The sequence below is a fragment of the Pogona vitticeps genome, chromosome 6, assembly GCF_051106095.1.
Source record: "Pogona vitticeps strain Pit_001003342236 chromosome 6, PviZW2.1, whole genome shotgun sequence".
NCBI classification, from domain to species: Eukaryota; Metazoa; Chordata; class Lepidosauria; order Squamata; family Agamidae; genus Pogona; species Pogona vitticeps.
Genome location: NC_135788.1, coordinates 69,976,780 through 69,998,289, shown reverse-complemented (window position 1 = coordinate 69,998,289; position 21,510 = coordinate 69,976,780). Strand labels below are relative to the sequence as shown.

Below are 21,510 nucleotides of genomic sequence, written 5' to 3'. Positions count from 1 at the left end.
TGCCCATGCCTAGCACTAAAAGTCAGCACCTGCATTCTACCCTGTCACTCTTCACGTGATCTAAAACAGAATGTTGTTCTTCATTTTTTTAACTGCTGCTTTTCTTGCAAGGATGGTATCCATATTAAGAGGCAGTTGTTTCACTGTCCTGACTGTGGAATAAAAGCATGTATACAGTGGTACTGCAATAGAAATAATACTTTAAATAATAGTTTGAAGCACCTGTTTGTGCAATGCACTACAAAGAAATATAATGCACATATGTGGTATCATTAACAGTCTGAGAAATGTGTGTGTGCAGAAACTGAAGTCTTAAAGGTACCTACATTTTGTTCCAGAGTAGTTATATCTTGTTCAGCTTTTGAAAGTTTAAATTTGAATTCACTAATTTGTCTGTTGGCATCTCCTAGGTAGGAAAAAAAAATGAAGCATCAAATGAATTTTAAAGTCATTACCTTGACTTTAAGCCAGGGCCCCAAAATTGAGAGGGCAAAAAAATGCATTGCGGGAAAGACATGAACCCATCCTGAGCAGGTAGGAAAACGTAAAACATGTGGGCTCAGTATGGAATCAGTATAATCATAGTACCCTCAGAGCCAGGTGTACTCCCCACTCTTCAATTTTCCCCCCACATATGATAATCTTATATGACCCAAGATTAACTAATAAGGGAGCAAAGCCCCAGACACCAAAATTGATAGTTGAGTCTGCAGATCCTTATGCTACATGTTCAGCTGCTGAAAGAACAGTAATGTCTTCCATCCATGCAATAAAAACAACTAAGGTAGAGTCTAGTGACACCAACTGTGAATGTAAAATCTAGGTCATGTGATCCCAGCCATTTTAGGAAAATAGAGTGAACAGACCCACTGGCTGAAATCCTGTTACATAGGTTATGCTGCATAAGGCTAATTGCCTCAGCGGTGGTGTTTGGATTTTATTTCTTTTTTTTTTCAAAAATGAAAATTTTCAGTCCCCACCACCAAGATGAAATCATCCTGTCAGCAGTAATTTTAGGTAAAGCCTTTCTCCTTCCAGGGCCCCCAACAACTTCCTAAGAATGAAAATGATTCAAAGGGAGCCTCAGAACCTTCAGGGAGAAAAATAAATGTTTTATCTCTGAAAAACTACTACAGCTGCTGACATCATTAGCCTTTTGCCCTGCAATGTATGACAATATGTTTTCAGCCATTGTTGGTCCCCTTTTCATAGCAAACCAAGAAAGGTGTTTCCTGCAGATTTATTTTTCTTAAATGATGAAAAGTTGAAGAATTAAGCGCCACTAGTAGTTTAGTGATCAAGAATAATTTGATAACTTCTTAATATAATAATATGTTTATTAAACCACCAATAAAAAGCCCTGATTTTTGTATGGTTAGTCAGAGATGGGCACGTTCAGAAAAGTGTATATAATTCAGTGTTTTAAAATAAGTTATTTTCAAAAGGAGTGACTTTTAAAAAATCTTTCATCTGTTGAGAAAAAGAAAACAAGTTTCTTAAATTTTAGTGTAGCTTTCTGGATACAGTACATTTATTCCTGCTGTGCCACTCTTTGAGCCCTATCTCATTTGTGCTGATTAGATTCAGGGGTAAAGGAATTTCCACTAAAATTAAATGATAACAGAAGTTTTCAAATGGAGGTTTCTAAAGGAAATTGTTTTATAATGCCAAATCCAAACTTCAAATCCAAATAACTAGAGTTAATTTAACTGAACACCTAGCACACAGTAAAATGATTGTGTACATGATTTCTACCTCACTACCTATTTTCTCTATAATTCCATAAACTAAATTTTATGTGTGACACAACACTGACCTAAAGCTATTGAAATACACAGAAACTCAACTAGTTGGCCTCAACTTCTGAATTTTGTTTAACACCAAGCAGCATCTGAACATTATCATACTGAAAAGAAACATACTTTGCATTTCAATGAACTGCAAGTCAGAACCATTTTCTAGTCCTATTAAATCAGTACCCATGCCATCATTTCTAGAGGATTTCTGTCGTTCCTCTTCCAACTGGAGTTTTAGTTTTTTAATCTGAAATATAAAATAATCATGCAAAGTAAGATTTCGAGAGAAGCCCACTACTGCCCAGACATACTTGAGTAAACATACTATTGCTATTTACAACAGTATTGCTTTCTATGATCATTCAGCTACCACCATGACTAGCAGTCTACAATAACCATTTTCAAAGTTAAGTAACTGCACACAACCTGGTGGTTCCCACCAATTTCTTCGTTTGAAGCAAGTGTTAGAAACCAAACCAAACAATCTTTACAGAGACCTGTCTCTATGTTGTGCCCATTTTACATGATTAGTTTTATTATGACTTGATTGCTTTCTAATAGAAGTGAATCCAAAGTAACAGTATTTATAAATGCCCAAATACTTCATTTTTCAAACAGTTTAAGTCTGCATCTTTTCTTTAGTGTACAGCTTCTTAATCTGGGTTTCTGACTTCAGGATTCACAATGTTCATCATACTCAAAAAGACTTCCTCTTTATGTTGCTTATACTGTACATTCTTCCCAATGTGAAGCAAAGTGAATATCTCTTAATGAAGTATAGCAATACTAGGACTGTAAAAAGCAGTAAATAATTTAATATAGCAAAGTTACTCAGTAGACCAGAGGGCAAAGCACTCTTGGTTACCATTAGTAGGTCATGCTAACTTCCCCAGTTCACTACTTTAATTTTAAAAATCTGGGAAGAGTCCCAGTATAGGCAACTCATTTACTTCAGTATCACTTAGAAACTATTTAGGGGAGCGTTCTACCTGAGACAGTAAGTCTTCCTTCTCTCCTGCCAATTTTCGTAGCCTAATATCTATGAAACAAACAAAGCAGTCAGAAAATGAAAATCCAATTTCTTGTGTCAGAAGTTCATTTTTTTGCCCATAAAATAAAACACATTTGTAGAATGATGACATTTCATTAGAAATCTCAAGTGGTTATTCTCACAGAGAAAAAAATCAGCCATTACAAATCACAGAGAATAGGAAGGGCTAGAAAATTATGATTTAGGAGTGATACTAAGAATGTTTACTTGAAATTCAAATACTAACTTTGTGGATGAAGAGTATCAAGCACACTATAACAAAACATCAGCAAGATCTTCTTCCAAAGATCATTTTTTGCTGTTGGTAGGATAATTATTAGTTATTCCACCAGGCCTCTTTTTTAAACACTGACTATAGTGCTACAACAGTCAGTCAACTGCCATTGTCAATAGAGGGATAAACTATGCATTACAAATAGCATGTGATCAGAAGCTAAAATCACATTAGTGATCAGAGACTTCCATGTTAAAGCAACCATGCATATCAACATGACTGCCAACTGTTCACAAGACAAAAACTAATTTGCAACCTATGGGAGGAGTGAAAACATCCACCTGTGACAATTTCACAACACTAAGGAGAGTTGCTAATCAAATATTTGGTTATCTATAATGTGTCATTTGACCTTTACTATAGATTTCTGCTTCTTAAAAATGTATTTTAACTCACTTTTATATTTTAAAATATAACTTCGACAGGATTCGTGATTTTTAACATCAAGCTTAATTATATATACTTATTTTTAAATCTCTGCAAAGATTCAGAAGTTAGTCACACAAAAAAGGTCCACTCAGAGTAAAGATCAGTATCTGAATAGGCCTTTAGATTACTAATTTTAATTTGAACATATCAAAACCCAAATTCAATCACATTTTTAAGGAAAATGTTTTCTTTAAATGTTTACCTAGTGGGCCTTCCCCTGCTGATTCTAAGACCTGAGCAGCTTCTTGTGACACCACTGTTATTGCACCAACCACTGGTTCATGGCTGACATCACCATTTGGAGTGCCATCTGGGATTATAACTAATCCATGTTTCTGAGAGGCAAAAGATTAACAGTATCAAAGAGAGAGCTTGATTATACTTAACGGATACAATAAGAAATATCTACACCATTGATCCTTTGCATGGTTTAGCAGAAAAGGGTACATCAAAGCTATGATACTCCGTTTTCATATGATGCTGCTACTAACGTACCTCTCCTGTCTTTCTTGTCTCCTTGAGGTCAGCCAGCTCATCTCTAAGCTCATCTCGTTCAATCCTAATGCAGTCAAAGTACTCTTTTTGTCTCTCTAGGGCCTGGGTACAGGCACAAGCAGGCACCACAAAGAAAACGGCACAGAGAAAGAATGTGTGATAGGTAAGAGAGATTTGTTGCAAATAAAAGATAACCACGCAAATAAAAAGTAAAGCAAAAGAGGAGAAAATAAAGCTTTATACAGTCCTGTGTTCACCACTGAAGTTTATATGTGCTACAAATGTTCTTCAGTTAAAACGAATTACAACAGTTACAACAAACATTAAGTGCAGTTTTAAAAGAGGTAGCCATGTAATTCTATGCTAGCATATTAGGCAAAAACAAAAACAAAACAATTTTTTATAAAAGGCAAGTGTGTGTGGCACCCTAAATACTAACTGCTATATTTTAATATCAGCTTTCATGGACAGGTCTGAAGAAGCAGGCTTGACCACTAAAACTCACATTAAAAGGTGCCACAATGTTTTTGTCTTTATTTTTTTCAATTTTGTTTTGTTTTTGCTGAAAAATTATCATTAAGCAATACTGCTTCGCCAATATGTTAAGCAAGTTTTCAAATACGTAGCTGTATTAAGTCTGTTTCAGCCAAAACAAAAACAAAAAAAGTGTAGTGCTTTTAAAACTAATGTATTTATTTAATCATCAACATCTTAGAACTGCAGAGCAGGAAGATAATGGTATTTCATGGATTACACTCTACTTTTCCAAGAAGTAGTCTGTAATCCATAAACCTTCACACTGAAATAAATTTGTAAGTCTTGGTGATGCCACAATACTTTTGTTTTAATTTTGCTGATTTATTCAATAACTTTCTAAACTATTAATGCAGTCCATTGCATTACTATACACACTGTTAGTTAGGCCACAGAGTCCACTGTGCTAGGAAGATTCTGTGGGCTTTTCAGAAATGAAAGAAAGAAAGCTTTAGGACTTTCCAACTACAAATTCATATCACATCAATTACACTACAGCCCAATTACAGCATTCACCTTGAAAGCTTATATGGGTTCAAAGGGTGGTAAGGAGGGGAGCATGAATGAAATCTCCATCCTTCTTATTCCTATCCCACATAGAAGTCTTGCAGATTTTCATGTGTTCAACATAAAAGTCTTCAAAAGCACAGTTAAGTGCATTCAACTAGATTTTTGTCATGTTTTTGCAAAAGTGCTTTTTCCAGGTGCAAAACTGAATTTGGTGGGGACATAAAGGTGAAGCTAGCCTGTGGCTAGATGGAAACCTATCTTAGAGTGAGATGTAACTCGCAAGGTATTTTAACTAAACCAATTAAAACTTTCAAGGGAGTCAGACAAGGATGTCTCTTGGTCTCTATGCTATTCATTTATTATATAAGCGATACGGTGAAGCATATGACCTGAAGCTTGCCTCAAGCCATCTGATTATATTGATTTATGCAGATGACACAGTTCTACTGTCCAGGACTCCAGTAGGACGCCAAAGGCCCCTAGATAGCTTTGCAGCATACTGCGATAAAGAACATCTGATAATTAACTGTGATAAAATAAAAGTGATGGCCTTTGGCAAACACCCTAAAAAGAGACCCTGGTTAATAAAAGGGAGGAAAGTTGAACAAGTGAGCAAATTTATCTACCGTATTTTTCGCTCCATAAGACGCACCTTTCCATAAGACGCACCAATTTTTTAGGAAAAGAAAGCAGGAAAATATAATCTGTTTTCTTTTCTCCATAAGACGCACAGACTTTCCACCCCCCTGTTTTGTGGGGGAAAAGTGCGTCTTATGGTGCGAAAAATACGGTACTTAGGGGTGACCTTGCAAGAGTCAAGGGCAAATAGTGCTCACTGAATTCAGATGGCAGAGAACGCTGAGCATGCTGCTAATTCTACTGTGAGGTTTTTCCAAACTAGGGGAAGTCTTTTCGTCCAGGCAACACTGAAGCTGTATCAATATAAAATCTTATCTCAGCTCTTATATGGTACATATACGGAAATATATAGGAAGATCACCTATAAGGACTGACACTGTTCATGCTTCCAAGGGGAGGTGGAATTGATGGTACATAGGTTTTCCATTGCCCTTTTCATCACCCACATAGCGAGAGATTTATCCTGCTGTGTTTATTTATTTATTTATTTATTTATTTATTTATTTAACTTATATGCCACCCACACTACCCGAAGGTCTCTGGGCGGCTTACAGCATTTAAAATACAATAAAAAGGCAAAATAAAAGGGCAAAATAATTAAAATGCAATTAAAATATATATTCTAAAAATTGCCATCAGACCTACAGCTGATATTATTTCAGTTAAAAAGCCATTTGGAACAGGAAGGTTTTGACCTGGCGCCGAAATGTCATCTGCGTCGGCGCCAGACGAATCTCAGTCGGGAGCGCATTCCATAGTCTGGGGGCAGCTGCCGAAAAGGCCCTTTCTCTACAAGCCCTCCCTCTTCTCTCCTTAAGGGATGGCTCTTTCAAAAGGGCCCCCTGGTTAGATCTTAACTGCCGGGTAGGTTCATATGGATAGATTTAACAGCAGATGCAAATGAGGAGGGTTTGGAAACACTTTTAAATGATGAAAACTCTTTTATTATTAAACAAATAGATAAACTTTCTTTATATTTGATTAAATTTCATACTAAGAAGATGGGTTAATTGGAAAGTTCAAATTTTATATTCAATTTTAAACTCTGAATGTTGAATTCTCTATAGATATTCACTTATGTTACCAGGGTATTATCCTGTAACTGTGCTAGATGTATTCCTATGGTTTTATACAGCAATAAAGTTACTCATTTATTCATACTATCACAATCTTCCAGTCCTACACACTTTCAGACTAAATTCTTGAACAGAGCTTCTGAGTTCCAGTTTCTACAGAAAACGAAGAGCATATTCTTTGAAGACAACAGCTGGGCATCTTTTTTACTATATCAGGTGATGTATGTCAGACCCTATTCAGAAATTAATTGCTCCCTTACAGGAGGCATACCTTCAAATTGCACATTCCCTCTATCCTAAACACAGGTTAAGTAAATGGCTATGTAAGACATTTTTGAAGTTCCTTGAATATGTATCTAATCCTGAAAGGTCAATGCCAAGGTTTACTAATGACAGGACTGCATATCTGTGAGATCTCTTGATTCCAGTCTCTTTTTGTGAACAATCCCATCAGAAAACTAATCTCCATAGCAAGTTCTATTTTTTCTATTACTTTGCAGATTAAGTTCTGTATTCTTAACATGTTGTGATATTTTGAGAAATATAATGCTAGCCTAAGATTACCTCCCACCTCGTGTCTACACAGGAGGTTGTTCAGTAAGTGGCCAGTACTATGAGGAGAAAGATGGCAACGTTTGCAGAGGGAAACTTCTGCATGTAGACTTTCTCCTTTAGACACTCAATACTATATGCCAATGTCAGAAGTGGGATGGGGAAGCTATCCCACAATCTGTGTTCATCACTCATGCCCCTCTGTAAGACTGATCCACATGAAAGTACTTTATCACTTTATCAAAACCAATGTGAATTTAGTTACAAATACAGTATATCAATTGTATATCTTGTCTGAATGATTAAAGGTATAGAAGGTAAATTTCTTTTGAGAAAAGAACCAAATCTACTCATAGAAAATGAAACTTTCCCCTAAAAATCTTTTTATTTTAACCAACGCAATAAAATGTGTTGAACAAAACTAGCTCCCAAACCAAAGAAATCTATACTAGTATTTACCTGTAACACAAGAACTATATCTTGTATGCTTGTATTTTGGTTATTAAAAGTATTGATATATGGAGTTTCAGGCTCATGTTGCATGTGCTATTTACTCACTTTCTAATATTTAACATGAAAAAGTCAAGGAATTGATTTGCTGAAATATAGATTAGCACAATTTCTCTCTACCACACTCTGTTTAACACAGACTATACACAATCCTAAATGTGTGTTAGGATAGTCTAATCCCAATCATTTTCACCTCAGATTTTAACTCATACCCCAATTTTTTTATCTTTCCAATTAACTGTTTCCTGAAGGTCAAACACCTCTTTGGTTATAGATTCTATTTTCTGCTGCATGCGATGGTTCTCCTGCAGTAAACACAGGGAAAAGAACAAAAGAAAAGGAAAGACAAGCAAAAGAAATTACATGAAGACAGAAGGAGGGAAAGAAGGAAGGAAGTCAATGAAGCATAAAAGATGAAGGATTGAAAAACAAAGGCTTATGGATAAGAGAATCATTAATTTTCCTAAAAAATAAACCTAAACAGCCAGGGTAAGATTAATACTCAAGCGAATTATAAAATGGTAACTGATTATCTTGGATCTCCACGTTGTACCATATATTTATGTTTTGACTTTGTTTTGAAACACTGCTGGCACTGTCATTAACATTACTTAACCTAGCACTGAAAGTGCTTTTGAAAAAAACACTAACCCATTTTACCACCATATACATTACCAAATTAATAATAAAAATGTTTAGAAAAATAAGGATGATGATTAAGGCATTAAGCCATATGGTTAGAATGTGAAAGACTTATTAGATAGAGATCATAGAAAAGCATCAGACTTTTCACTGTGAAAGAAGGCTACTACAATACGTTGCTTTTTGTTTTATATTGTCATCACTTGGGATCACATCACACTAATATCATGTTTCACCTCTGGCACTCACTGAACAAGTGACCCAAATGCCAGAAATAGTACACACTTGCAATCTTTCTAAGGATGATACAGAAGACTGGAATTGCCTGATGAAAAGTTCACATTAAAAGCTCTCTACATACAACCTACTGTGCGGATGAAAAACATTTTAGTGATTTTTCTTTCCAGTGTATAAGTTTTAAAAAAAAAAAACACCAAAAAATAGGGGAATGAATACTTTTGCTCTTAACAGAGACCAAAATGAGTGTTGTACCTGTTATGTGGGAATACATCATGAATATTTGTATGAGCATTTAGCAATCAGACAAGCATGAACACGTACCTCTATTAGTTCATCTCTTTGGCGAATGCCCTCCTTAAGTTCATCCACCTTGTGTTGCAGAACACCACACATATGCTTCTGTCTTTCCAACTCCTGCATTAAGCAAACATCAATGACGTAAATCAAACTTAACTTTAAATATAACATTAAGTACATCAGATTAAAAATGTGATAGATAAAAAATATACTACCTGCCTATCAATTAGCGCCCATTAGATACTTTCAGCAAAATAAAACTGGTTTAGATGTATATTAGATGTAGTTATGCATCATAACTATGGTTCTTCAATTAGTGATCAATGTATCCACATGAATGGGGTTTGCGCCTGCGCAAACACTGTTTTGGAAAGTTCCAGAGTCTCAAAAGGGAAAGCATCTTTGCCTCTACTGTGCAAGTACAGCTCCACTGTCCTAAGTCCCAGTTGTCCTCTGCAAGACAGAGGGCGAAACAAGAGGGGAGGTTGGCAGATTGTGTGGATACATGGATTACCACTCAAAGAACCATAGTTACGGTGACTTCTTTGTGGTGTCCATGTATGCAAACAAATGGAGAGACTGGCAAGCTGATGTTTGGAGGTGGGAATTAAGCCAGAATAGAAGATAGAACAGCTCTGCCAAAAGAACCATCTCTCTGGGCTCTACGGTCTAATCTATTTAAAGGGTGACAGAGGTGAAAGGCTGTGATCATGTGGCAGCTTGACAGATGTCTTGTATGTCAATGCCCCATAGGAAAGCAGAACAAGTGGTGATGTCTCTGGTGGCATAACCACAGAGAGTTGGAGGAAGTGGCTTGTTGGCCACTTCATAAGCAAGAGAAATAACCATGGTGATCCGTTTTGAGAAGCATTGAAAGGAGAGCGGGTGTCCATTTTTGGGACCCTAGTAGGAGAAAAAAAGTATATTTGTTTGTTTGAAGTCCTTTGTTCTGTGCAGGTAGAAGGCCAGCACTCTCCTAATGTCCAGAGAGTGGATCACTTGTTAGAGGCCATGTTGCTGTGAAGGATAAAAGGTAGGTAGAACTATTAGTTGTGACATATGAAAATGGGAAGTCACTCTGAGTAGAAAAGAAATGTACATGTGAAGGGTAACTGTCATAGGAGAAAACAAGGGAAGAAGGGTCATAGCAAAAGACTTTAAGTTCAGCTGCTCAGCGTGCAGATGTGAGAGCTACTCAAAGAGCTGTCTTGAGAGTCAGCAGATGAATGTCAATAATCGCTAGTGGTTCAAAAGAGTGTCTGATAAGCTGAGGCAAGATGAAGGGAAGTGACCAAGGGTCTTGTGGAGGCTTCACATCATGGTAGGCATTTTGAAGACCTTTTAAGAAGTTGATCATTGGATGGGTGAAGAGGCAGGTGGAGGAGTGGCCAGCAGGCTGGTGTGCTACAACAGTCACAAGGCAGGCCCTTAGGGAAGAGACAGAAAGGCCCTGTTGCTTAAGGTCCAGGAGAAAGGCCAGGACAATAGAGAGGCTGGGGAGGTTGGCAGGCAATGGGAGGATACATAAATTTGAAACTTTTTCCATTTGTAGCCATAGAGGCAATTTGTGGAAGGATGCCTGGCCTGCTTCAGGATGTTGGCAAGGAAAGAGATATCTTCCAGGCTGTGAGCTTCAGGTGAGGAATGTTTGGATGGAGTACTGTTCCCCCATGCTGAAAAAGGTCACGGTGCTGGAGCAGGTTGTGAACCACTGTTGGAAGAAGCACCAAGGAATGATGAGGATGACATTGGAGTTGTCATGAAGGATTCTCACGAGTGTGTGCAGGATGAACGGAAAGGGAAGGAGCATGTACAATAGGCCTTTGGTCCAGTCAGTGGTGAATGCATCACTCAGAGATTGTCTGCCTTTGCCTGTGCAGGAGCAATAGTTCACGCATTTGGAGTTGTTGGCAGTGGTGAAAATGTCCACTGAGGGAATGCCCCAGCAATGAACGAGCTGGTTGTAAACGACATGCGATAGTTGCCACTCATGTGTCTGAGTCATTGTTCAGCTGAGGTAATCAGTTATCTTGTCCATGCCAGGAACATTATTTATTTATTTATTTATTTACTTATTGTATTTATACCCCGCCTATCTAGTCATTTTGACCACTCTAGGCGGCTTACAACATAAGGATAACAAGTTTTTAAAAAATTTATAACAATTAATTAATTAAATGATTCTATAAGATGGGAAAAATAAAAATAAATCAAATAAAGAGGAAAAAAAAGGAAAGGCGACAGGAATTAACTGGAAGGGAGTTGCTATTGGGATTATGTGATGGGCAGGAGACCTGGGGACCTGGTGCCGCATTGTTTGTTGATGTAAAACATCACCATGGTATTTCCCATTGCAATTTGGACCATGGAGCTACAGACCATGTTGCTGAATGCCTGAAGGGCTTTGAAAATTGCAAGGAGTTTGAGGAAGTTGATGTGGTCATTTCTCTCATATGGTGACCACTGAGCATGTGCTGTTCTGTGAAGGCAGTGTTCACCCCATCCTGTCATGCTTGTGTCTGTGATTATGAGATGGGATAGATGTTCCCGGCAGAAGGGCATCCTGACTTGCAAGTGGGCCTTGACTGTCCACCACTGAAGATGATGCTTGAGCCTTGGGAAAAGAGCTTTTTGTGAAGCAATTTTGTCATTGTAGGCTAAGAGATAGAAGAATTGGAGTGGTCCCAGTCTGAGCCTGTCATGAGATGAGACAGCTGTTGTGGATGCCATGTGCCCTAAGAAGCGCTGTATGGAGCAAGATGTTATGTTTTGGGCTTGGCTGAGTTTTTAAGTGAAGTGTATGATATTGTCCAATCTTGGTTGAGGGAGAAAGGCCCATGCTCAGTTTGTGTTAAGGTTTCCCCGAATGTATAATGAATAGATTGGGTATGGACAAACTGTGATTTGTCTACATTGACATGAAGCCCAAGACTCAACAAAAGGTGAAGAGTGAAGTGAATGTTGGCTTGTAACATTGCCCTGCTGTGTGCCACCAGAAGCCAATCATCTATATAAGGGAAAACAGAGATGCCCCGTGCTCCGAGAAAGGCAGTCACCAGCACCAAACATTTCTTGGATCTCTTGAGGGCCAAAAGGGAGTACACAGAAGTGGTAACCCTGGTGGCCAATGATGAAGCTGAGGAAACGACAATGTTGTGGGTGAACTGAAAGTACGCAACTTGTAGGTCTATGGACGCATACCAATCTCCCTGCTAAAGTGGGGGGTGGGGTTTGACGAGCATTGCCATCCAGAAGTGCTTCAGAACAATGAAGTTCTTTACAGCATAGAGGTCCAATATAAGGCCATAGCCATCCCTCTTGGGCACAGTAAAGTACCAGGAGAAGAAGCCATCTGAAAGGTGATGATAGCTCCTTTTGCCAGCAAGGTTTGAACTTCTTCTAAGAGTATGGAAGTAGGTGCAATACGAAGTACACATCTGGTGGTCAGGAGCATAGAAAATTCTTATCACATCATAGGTAATGATGTTGAGTACCCAGGCATCTGAGGTGATGTTCCAGCACATCTGGACGACAGGCCTGGAAGGATGATGCATTAGTTGTCATCACCTGGTTCAAAACTGGAGGATCTGTCATAAGAATGTTTATCTCTTGTCGGAACAGACAGTGTTATCTAGAGTTGTTGTTGGTGAAGAAGAAAGTCAGTGTTAGGAGGTAGCAAGAACACTCATGGTGATGCAGGTCGGATGGCCAAGGCATGCATGGAGGCTGGAAGATGATGGCCCTGTGGTGACTGGGCTTCAATAGCTCAATGAGGACAAGTGTCAAACATCGGTGAAGGAACTCAGACTGAGAGCAGTTTTGAAGTTCCTGATGGCTATAGGCATTTCCTTAACAGTTACAATATCAAGATGAACACCTCCTGGGGCTATAGTCATAGGTGTCTCGAGAGTGGATCCTGGTCTGGCCATGGCCCCTGGTCCAATCTCAAGATCAGTAATGACTCCAATGGTGTAGTGATGGCCAGTCCCTTTTCCCGTATAGGAACCAGGAAGGGTAGAAAAAGGGAGCATGATATGGGTCACCTTGATATCGAAAGTCCACTGAAGGAAATCTCAAGTAGCAAAGATGTGGATGGTGTGACAGAAATTGTGTAGCTGAGTACAATCACAAGCTCTGCTGGGTTCGACCATGATGTTGAGACTCGGGTGATGGTTGGATTGGGGAAGGAACCCTGACCTATCGTATTTTTCCGTGTATAAGGCAACCCAATGTATAAGACAATGCCCATTTTTCTAACCCCAAATTAGAAAATTTGATGGCTGCTTTCCCCCTCCACTTCCTAAGCCCCACAAAAGCGGGATCAAAGGGCTGCGGAAGTGGAGGGTGAAACCAGCAATGAAAGGGCTGCAGGATCACAGCCCTTTGAACCTGCACCCCTTTCCTGGCTGCTTTCCCTGCCACTTCATAAACCCTGAAGGGCTTAAGAAGTGGCAGGGAAAGCAGTGATCAAAGGACTGAAGGATCAAAGAGCTGCGATACTGCAGCACTTTGATCCCTTCCCCTACTTCCGTGTATAAGATGACCCTCAATTTTTAGTCTAAAGGTTTCAGTTAAAAGTGTTGTCTTATATGTGGAAAAATACAGTCATACATCCTCAGACGCACAAAGAGGAAGTAATGACTCTCCCAGAGAAATCCGGGTAGTGGGAGCTTTCGAAGACATAGGAACCCTCTGCACAGAAGGGCTACAATATTCACCTTCCGAGATCAAAACTGTATATTAGGTGTCGGTAGTAATAGCAGAGGTTGGCTCTCGCACAGGCAGTTGGGAGTCTGAGGGAGCAATGAGGAGCTTGGTATCGACCATTTGTTTCTTTTTTGTTCATTTGGCACTTTTTCATAAGGGAAGGCCATAAATGAGGGAAAGGGGGAAGGAGGGGGGCATGGAGGAGAGCAGGGCTGTGCTTATACAGTACAGGCAAAGACACTTTCACTTTTGAGGCTCTGGAACTTTCCGAACCAGGATTTGTGCAGACACAAACCTCATTTGTGTGCATACATGGACATCATGAAGAATTTTGGTTTTGCTGCCCATTTTTTTTTCCTTTTGAAAAAAACTTTTCTGGGACCACAGGACTCATTAGCCCTCTAAATTTTAGTTCACAGAAAAATATGACAAACATAAAAAGCTCAGAACCAAGCAGACTTTTATGTTTTGTTTCCTTTTATACAAAACAAAGGAAAGCAGTGCATTGTCAAAATGCAGCTCATGTCTGCATCATGGAAGGTCCCTAGAGATCAGAAGACTGCCAGAAACTGGCCAGTGGCTAAAAGGCAATTCTCAGTTTAAGTTCTATTCCCCTCTTTTCTTTAAAATTCCCTGATAAAATAAAAAGGGCTTGCATGTCACTTTGTAAAGATATTTGGGCGTATCTTTGAAAAAAGCAAAACAGCAAAGTACAGTGGAACTTCTACTTACGAACGTCCCTAAAGATGAACATTTCAACTTACAAACAGCTCTGTTCGCAACATATTGCTTCTACTTGCAAAGGGAGCTTCAACATACGAACAGAAAAAAAATGCGGGGGAGGCAAGGAAAATGCAAAATTTGAAGCGGTTAGAGAGTGTGGGTACAGAGAGAGACTTCAGAATGCCTGGTACTGCCTGATACTGTACTGTACTGTACAGACTATTTTCTTTGGCTTTTTTTAATTTTGGATTTTTGGATTTTTGACTGCCTGTTCTGGGTGAGTACATTGTATTTACTATACTGTACTGTTTTTTTTGCAGCTGGGGGGGTAGGGCTAGTTGGGGGGTTATGTTTCTGTGCTCTGATGGGTCTTGCAGTGTAGATTTTAGTTTTAAAATGTGTGCGGTTAAAATGTCGCTCTAAAGTCTTTTAAAATCAGAAAATATTCTGTGAGGGGCTGTGTTGGTTGTAGATGCAGGCAGTCAGGCTTTAAAATGGAGTTTAGACTCAAGACTCTCTCTCCCCCCCCAATGCTCTCTTTTTGTGATGTGGAGTTCTGTGCTAGAATAATGGTTGCTGATTGTTGATGCAAGCAGGTTTTAAAACGGAGTTTAAATTCAAGTCTCTCTCCCCCCCCCCCACATGCTCTCTTTTTGTGATGAGTTCTGTGCTGGAATAATGGTTGCTGATTGTTGGTGCAAGCAGGCTTTAAAATGGCATTTAGACTCAAGTCTGTACGCCTCCTCTTGTTTAGACTCCACAAGTCTAAACAAGATTTTTCTTAAAAATCAGAAAATATTCTGTGAGGGGCTGTGCTGGCTGTTGATGCAGGCAAACTGCAAAATGCAGTTTAGACTCTCTTTTTGAAATGAGGAGTTCTGTGTTGGAATAATGCTTGCTGGATTCTGTGGCTTTTTTAAAGGTGTTATGTTTGAAAGGTGTTCTCCTACCCTTTTTTTTAACCTAAAAGGTGCTTGGTTTTGTTTAAAAGGTGCTTGTTTTTAAAGGTGTTCCTTTCCCCCTTCCTTCCTTTCCTGCCATTTTTGACATAAGTTCATCTTAGGTCAAAAGAAGAAAAATTCTCCCCTTAGTGGTAGAGGACAGATTAACCTGTTTTGCATTAGTTCCTATGGGAACTAATGCTTTGACTTTAACGGCGCCTCTACATAAGAACCAAAAACAGCTGGAACAGATTCAGTGCATTCCTATGGGAAATTTGCTTCTACTTATGAACATTTCAACTAACGAACATCTTCTGAGACGAATTTAGTTTGTAAGTACAGATTCCACTGTACAGCCATCTGAAAATGGCTTCACTAAGATATATGAACTGCCACTTTTAAGTTAGAAACAAGGAGCTTGTGGCTTTCTCCAATGTCCAGCTAATGCCTTCCAGAGAATATTAGCTGATTTCAAAAACCATTATTCAATTATTGTGTGGTAAAAAGACAAAAGACTGATAATAGTTAAAAGTGAGAAAAGTAACTAATCTGAGATGACCCAGGCAAGGACTTGGATAGATGAGTGTATAAACCACCATGTAGGTCTGCAAATGCTGAATTTAAAAGAAACTTGGCCTAAGTTCCAAGGGGAAAATGAAGCAATTCTGAGGTAGTTCTGAAAATGATACATTTTTACACTGATGAGCCAACATAAAGGAAAGTTTTTTATTATCTTCATTAAAATATGCTATGTTGTCTGAAAGTATTTAAAACTGGTGGCAGGAAGAACTAAATACCTATAGATATGTTATACACAAGTAACAGCACACCTTCTCCATCATCCTCATCAACAGTATCATCAGCTTCAAATAAAAATACCTTAGTCTTTTCTTCATTTTCTCTGTAGTATTCTGCTAGCTGCTCTTCTCTTTCCTCAATTACATCCTTCAGGGTATCCACTTGATAGATCAAATTGTTCTTCTCATTATCCAGCTGGGCATTAGAAACCATTGCTTTCTTATACTTCTCTTCAACTTCAGCAAGTGACTCCTAGATACATATTCAATATCAGTGTTGCTAGGTTTACTTTAATGAAGTCATGAGAAATAAACATTTATAATAAAACACATACTATTAACACAACTTGTTTTTAATCAAACCTTTGTATTTTTAAATTAGGTATATGAATAAATGCATATACAGTAACCCCCCAATTTTTTTAGTATGTACAAACATATTATTTATGCAATTAATTTCATCCTATGTTATTCTATTTTTTTCAGCAAACACCATTAACCCAAGATTGTTATTTGCATACACTTTACTTTAAAGAGGGAACCACGTTGGTCTCTTGCAGAAGAAAAAAAGAAAATAAAACCAAAAGGATTGTTTCTTATTTTACCACAAAAATGTATAATCAAAGATATAGTCATGGACTAGAGTCTACAGGAAAATCCAGTTTCCTTTTCAATTTAATCCAGGATACATAACAATCACTTTTAATACTTTAAAGGAGAAATTCCCTCTACTACAGTGTGGCCAAGAATCCTACTGGAATTCATGAAAAGACTGGCAAAAATCACTGCACCTAATCGCAGTTAACTGCCCCAGCACCCTGTCTGTTAGCACCTTATCAATCAGCCACAGCAAATTATGTAAACCTTATATAAACATCAAAAGAATTCTAGCCTGTAATATATTTTTAAGTCTCAATTTACAAGTTAAATATGACCTCAACCAATTCAGCTTCAAACAGGAGAATATTCTATAATGTTTACAATTAGGATAAAAGCTAAATGAAGTACTAGGTTCTGCATGCTGTGGGAGTAGCCTAATACACAGAAGTATGTACATTAAAAGACAGTGTTGTTAAATAAAACCTCTGGCAAAATTGACTGACAAAAACTTGCACACTTACACAATATTGAGCTAAGCCATCAATATCGTTTAAACCAATACTGCGGAGGAAACATAAAAGAACTCTGCAGATTGTGTACCTAAAAATTTGAAATGTGGATTGTCTGAGTATCAGTTGAATCTACCCTTCTCCGCCAAAAGAAAATATAGATTTAGAGAGGAGGGAGAAATTCATCTGATGAAGAGCTTGTCACAGTTTATTAAGTATTTTGTGAAGTAGGGATTAGAATTGGAGGTCTCACAGCTATAAAATAGGTTTGGCTCTGGCAGACTTTTGCTGCTACACAGAATAGTGGGGAAAGGACTTGGGGTGGGGTGGAGTGAAGGTGACTTTTACTTTCCCAATCTCACTTTCGGTCTAAAAAGCACTGCAAGGTCCTGTATGAAACTGGATGGAGCAGTCCTTCTAGAGATAGGAAGATATTCCCAACACTCTGTAGGAGAATAATTGCCAGATAAAGATAAATAAAGCACTTATAGAAATTATGGAAAAAGTGGAACCTAGGTATATAAAAAATACCATAAAATCCCAAGATTAAGTAACTTTACTCAAGAGAAGGTGACTTGGGTCAACTTTACTGTAACCTTCACAAATTTATGTCAAGTTTATCTCTAAAAGTATCTGGTCTCTGGGTATCTGTGAATTTCGTTGTATGTGTATATGCTTACAATGACAATAAATAATAATAATAATAATAATAATAATAATAATAATAATAATAATAATAATAATAATAATAATAATAATAATAATAATAATAATAATAATAATAATAATAATAATAATAATAATAGTTGTTGTTGTTGTTGTTATTGTTATTATTCTTATTATTATTATTATTGTAAGGAAAAACTAAACAATATCAAAGAACAGTCAAAACTGAAAGACTGACTTTCTTTTTAAAATTTACAGTTTGATTTTCATTTTAAGTATCCACCAAAATGAAGCAGTACTATGAGTTATCTTGTAGCCATTTTGGCTCTAAGAGACATGAACATACTGCAGGAAAAGCACATGATATAGCAGCAGCGTGAGCTATTATGGCTTCAGGTTTTGTGTTCATTCCATGGAGTGCATCTCTTGTTAAAAACATGCACAATGAAATTATTAAATGGGTGTAACAATTCAGTCATGCCATACAGTAATTTTATGCACCATTACCTGGTAAGTGGAAGGCAAAAACATGGAGAGGAAGAGAATGAGATTTCAAAACCATTTATGAAGTAGTGATTGAAATAGGAAATGCAGTGGAAAGGATCTAATGCATTTGGCAAATCAAAATTCAGACTGCATTCTGCAAACAAGAAGGGCTATATAGGGTGCTGCTTGGGGACTTTTTCCTATCTTCTAAAAAAATAATAGAATCATAGAAAAGGGAAGTTGGAAGGGGACTACAAGGCCATCAAGTCTAACCCCCTGCTCAATGTAGGAATACAACCAAAGCATATCTGCCAGGTAATTATCTAAGTTTTTCTTGAATGCCTCCAGTGTTGGAGCTCTCACCAACTCCCAAGTTAACTGTCGTACTGCTCTAACAGGAGGTTTTTTTCTGATATTCAACCAAATCTGGCTTCCTTTAACTTGAGGCCATTGTCGCGTGTCCTGCACTCTGGGATGATCAAGAACAGATCTTGCCCCTCCTCTGTATGGCAGCCTTTCACATATTTGAAAAATGCTATCGTATCACCCTTCACTCTTTTTTTCTCAAGGCTAAACATGCCCAGTTCTTTCAGCCTTTCCTCATAAGGCTTGGTTTCCAGCCCCCTGATCACTCTTGTCACCCTCCTCTGAATTTGTTCCAATTTGTTAGCATTCTTCTTTAAGTGTGGAGGGACTAGCACCTTTCAGGATTTCAAAACTATACTTCTATTAATGCAGCCTAAAATATATTAGCCTTTTTTGTAGCCACATCACACTGTCAGCTCATATTTAGCTTGTGATTTACAACAATTCCAAGATTCTTCTCACTCGTTCAACAGTCTCCTTCAGGGAAAATATCTTTTTTACTCTCCCAAGGGGCAAACATCCTTCTTGCTCGTAGTTTTGCTAAGCCAGATATCCCCCATCTTGTAACTGTGCAATTGGTTTCTTTTGGAAGTTTTGTTTTGGATATAATAAGCAAACACAATTTAAACAGTCTAAAAAACATAAAGTGAACCATTCAGATTAAATGAGAGAAAAATATTAAAAGGGTTAGCATGCAAATAGGAATTCAACTGACAAACATGGTTTATGCAGTGTTAACTAATGAAACTAAAGCTACAGGTTAATGTATAGTGTGATTATACATTAATGTGATTTCCCAGCCAAGATTGAAGAGAACAGATAAATAGATATCATAAATTATTTAAGAAAAAAATGAACCTCCATGTGGGATCCACACATTTACTAGTAGTGAATGTACATGGTAAATATAAAGAAACCCTTAGCTGCCACAGAATTCTTCTGTGAAGCAGATTTTCAGGTCAACTGCACCTGTTGAGTCACTCTCTCTTTTTAAAAGCCAGTCTCTAGTAGAGTGATTTCCAACCTCAGAAGGTGCACAGGTAATTCCTTATAATCATAAACAATGGCATCTTTTTTAAAAAAGGAAATGAGATCTGTATATTGTCCAAATAAGTCTCACAGGACCAGGCAATGTTCCCTCATTTTATAGCAGTATGTGGAACAAAGCACCTTTAATGTGGCTAGATCAGCAAAAATTAGTAAGCATTTTAAGAAGATGCTAGTGTTAACTTCTGTCTGTTCTCCAGGGAGAAGACATTAATGATACAGACCAACTTAAAAACCTGTACAGCAGATATCAAAAGACTTTTTATTTCCAAATTGATAGTTGTAATGTTTTTATGGTCTATTAAAGTGTGAATTTCCATACACCATTTTATGAAGCAAACAGTCTTCTGACCTAGGTTGACTTTTGTTAGAAACTCAGCTTCTCCCTACTGGTTAATCATGTGCCATCAAGACAACTCCAGTTTACCTTCCCAGGGGTTTCTAGGTATAACGTACCAAGAAGTGGTTTAACAGTTTCTCCCTCTGTTGATGCTCTGGGACTGTGCACCTTACCCAAGACCACATAAGCAGCAGGGCACATTACCTGGAGTGCATATGACTGATGGGGTAAATCTCTGGCCTCTCTTCCAGCAAGCATAGGGGGAATTCAAACTTTGGTACCTGGCTTTGTGACCAAGCACTTCAAGCCACTTTGCTACACCAGCTCATCTCACTAATACAGTATACAATTCCAAATAAACTGCTTTCTATATTTGCTTTAGTAGAGTATTCTCTGCATTAAATATAATATTTCACTGTCCTTTTCACACATACATTAATACTACACATTAAGGAAGATTCAAGCTGACTGGATAGCTCAGTGGTTTAGATATCTGACAGGAGAGGCAGAGGTGGGAAGTTTGATTCCTCACTGTGTCTCCTGGATAAAAGCCAGCATGTGTAATCATGGGCAAGCCGCACAGTCTTAGAATGCCCCCAGAAGAAGGGAATAGTAAACCACTTCTGTGTATTCTCTACGTAGAAAACATAGGGAAGTGTCAACATAAATTGGAATCAACTTGGCAGCATGCAATTATTATTATATTATTGGGATGATTCAATAGCCAACATATATTAAAAATGATACAGTTTCTAATTTGGAGACATATGCTTTCTTTCTCTCTTTTTTTAAAGCAAGCAAAATGTTAGTAAAGCTCTGTTAATGAAAACTCTATTATCAAAATATTATCATGCTAAATGCATGCTAAGGAGAAACCCTGATACCTTCAGTTCTTTAAGCCCCTGCATGTATCTCCCCTCTACATCTTGTATCTGGTCCTTAAGATCATAGATATCCTGCAGGACATAGGAATGAACCACTGCATAAGAACACCAGAAAGAACTCACTGTTCAATTCTATTAAATAGGAATTTAGTCTGCATAAGTTTCACCTAAGCAAATAAAATAGATGGCATATTCTGAATTCTGTAATTGACTAAAATATTTTTAAGTAAATAAAAGCTAATTCAACAGACAAAATTTCTGTACAGTATTTATGAGTTTATACACGTATTGCTTAAATTCTCAATCCCACAATATAAGCAAAAACAGATTCCCATTTCAAACATAAAATACCTCACTATCTTGTTGCAGATAGAATACTAAAAGTACACATACAGTACG

The 21,510-nt window shown here is 37.8% G+C and overlaps 1 protein-coding gene across 14 annotated transcripts in view; it reads right to left on the bottom strand.

The window, feature by feature from the left end:
• Positions 1 to 21,510, bottom strand: part of LRRFIP2 (LRR binding FLII interacting protein 2) — a 72,592-nt gene that overhangs the window by 4,004 nt on the left and 47,078 nt on the right. For 3 of the 14 annotated variants that reach the window (XM_020803418.3, XM_078377524.1, XM_020803425.3), the window contains 9 exons: positions 21,112 to 21,183; positions 16,296 to 16,466; positions 9,070 to 9,162; positions 8,079 to 8,171; positions 4,046 to 4,147; positions 3,753 to 3,885; positions 2,786 to 2,835; positions 1,923 to 2,043; positions 327 to 406 (listed from right to left, as the gene is read on the bottom strand). In XM_020803418.3, the coding sequence (XP_020659077.3) occupies positions 327 to 406; positions 1,923 to 2,043; positions 2,786 to 2,835; positions 3,753 to 3,885; positions 4,046 to 4,147; positions 8,079 to 8,171; positions 9,070 to 9,162; positions 16,296 to 16,466; positions 21,112 to 21,183 (915 nt within the window). The remainder of the gene's footprint in view (positions 1 to 326; positions 407 to 1,922; positions 2,044 to 2,785; positions 2,836 to 3,752; positions 3,886 to 4,045; positions 4,148 to 8,078; positions 8,172 to 9,069; positions 9,163 to 16,295; positions 16,467 to 21,111; positions 21,184 to 21,510) is intronic. The other 11 variants (XM_078377520.1, XM_073003816.2, XM_078377519.1 and 8 more) reach the window with 7 other exon arrangements.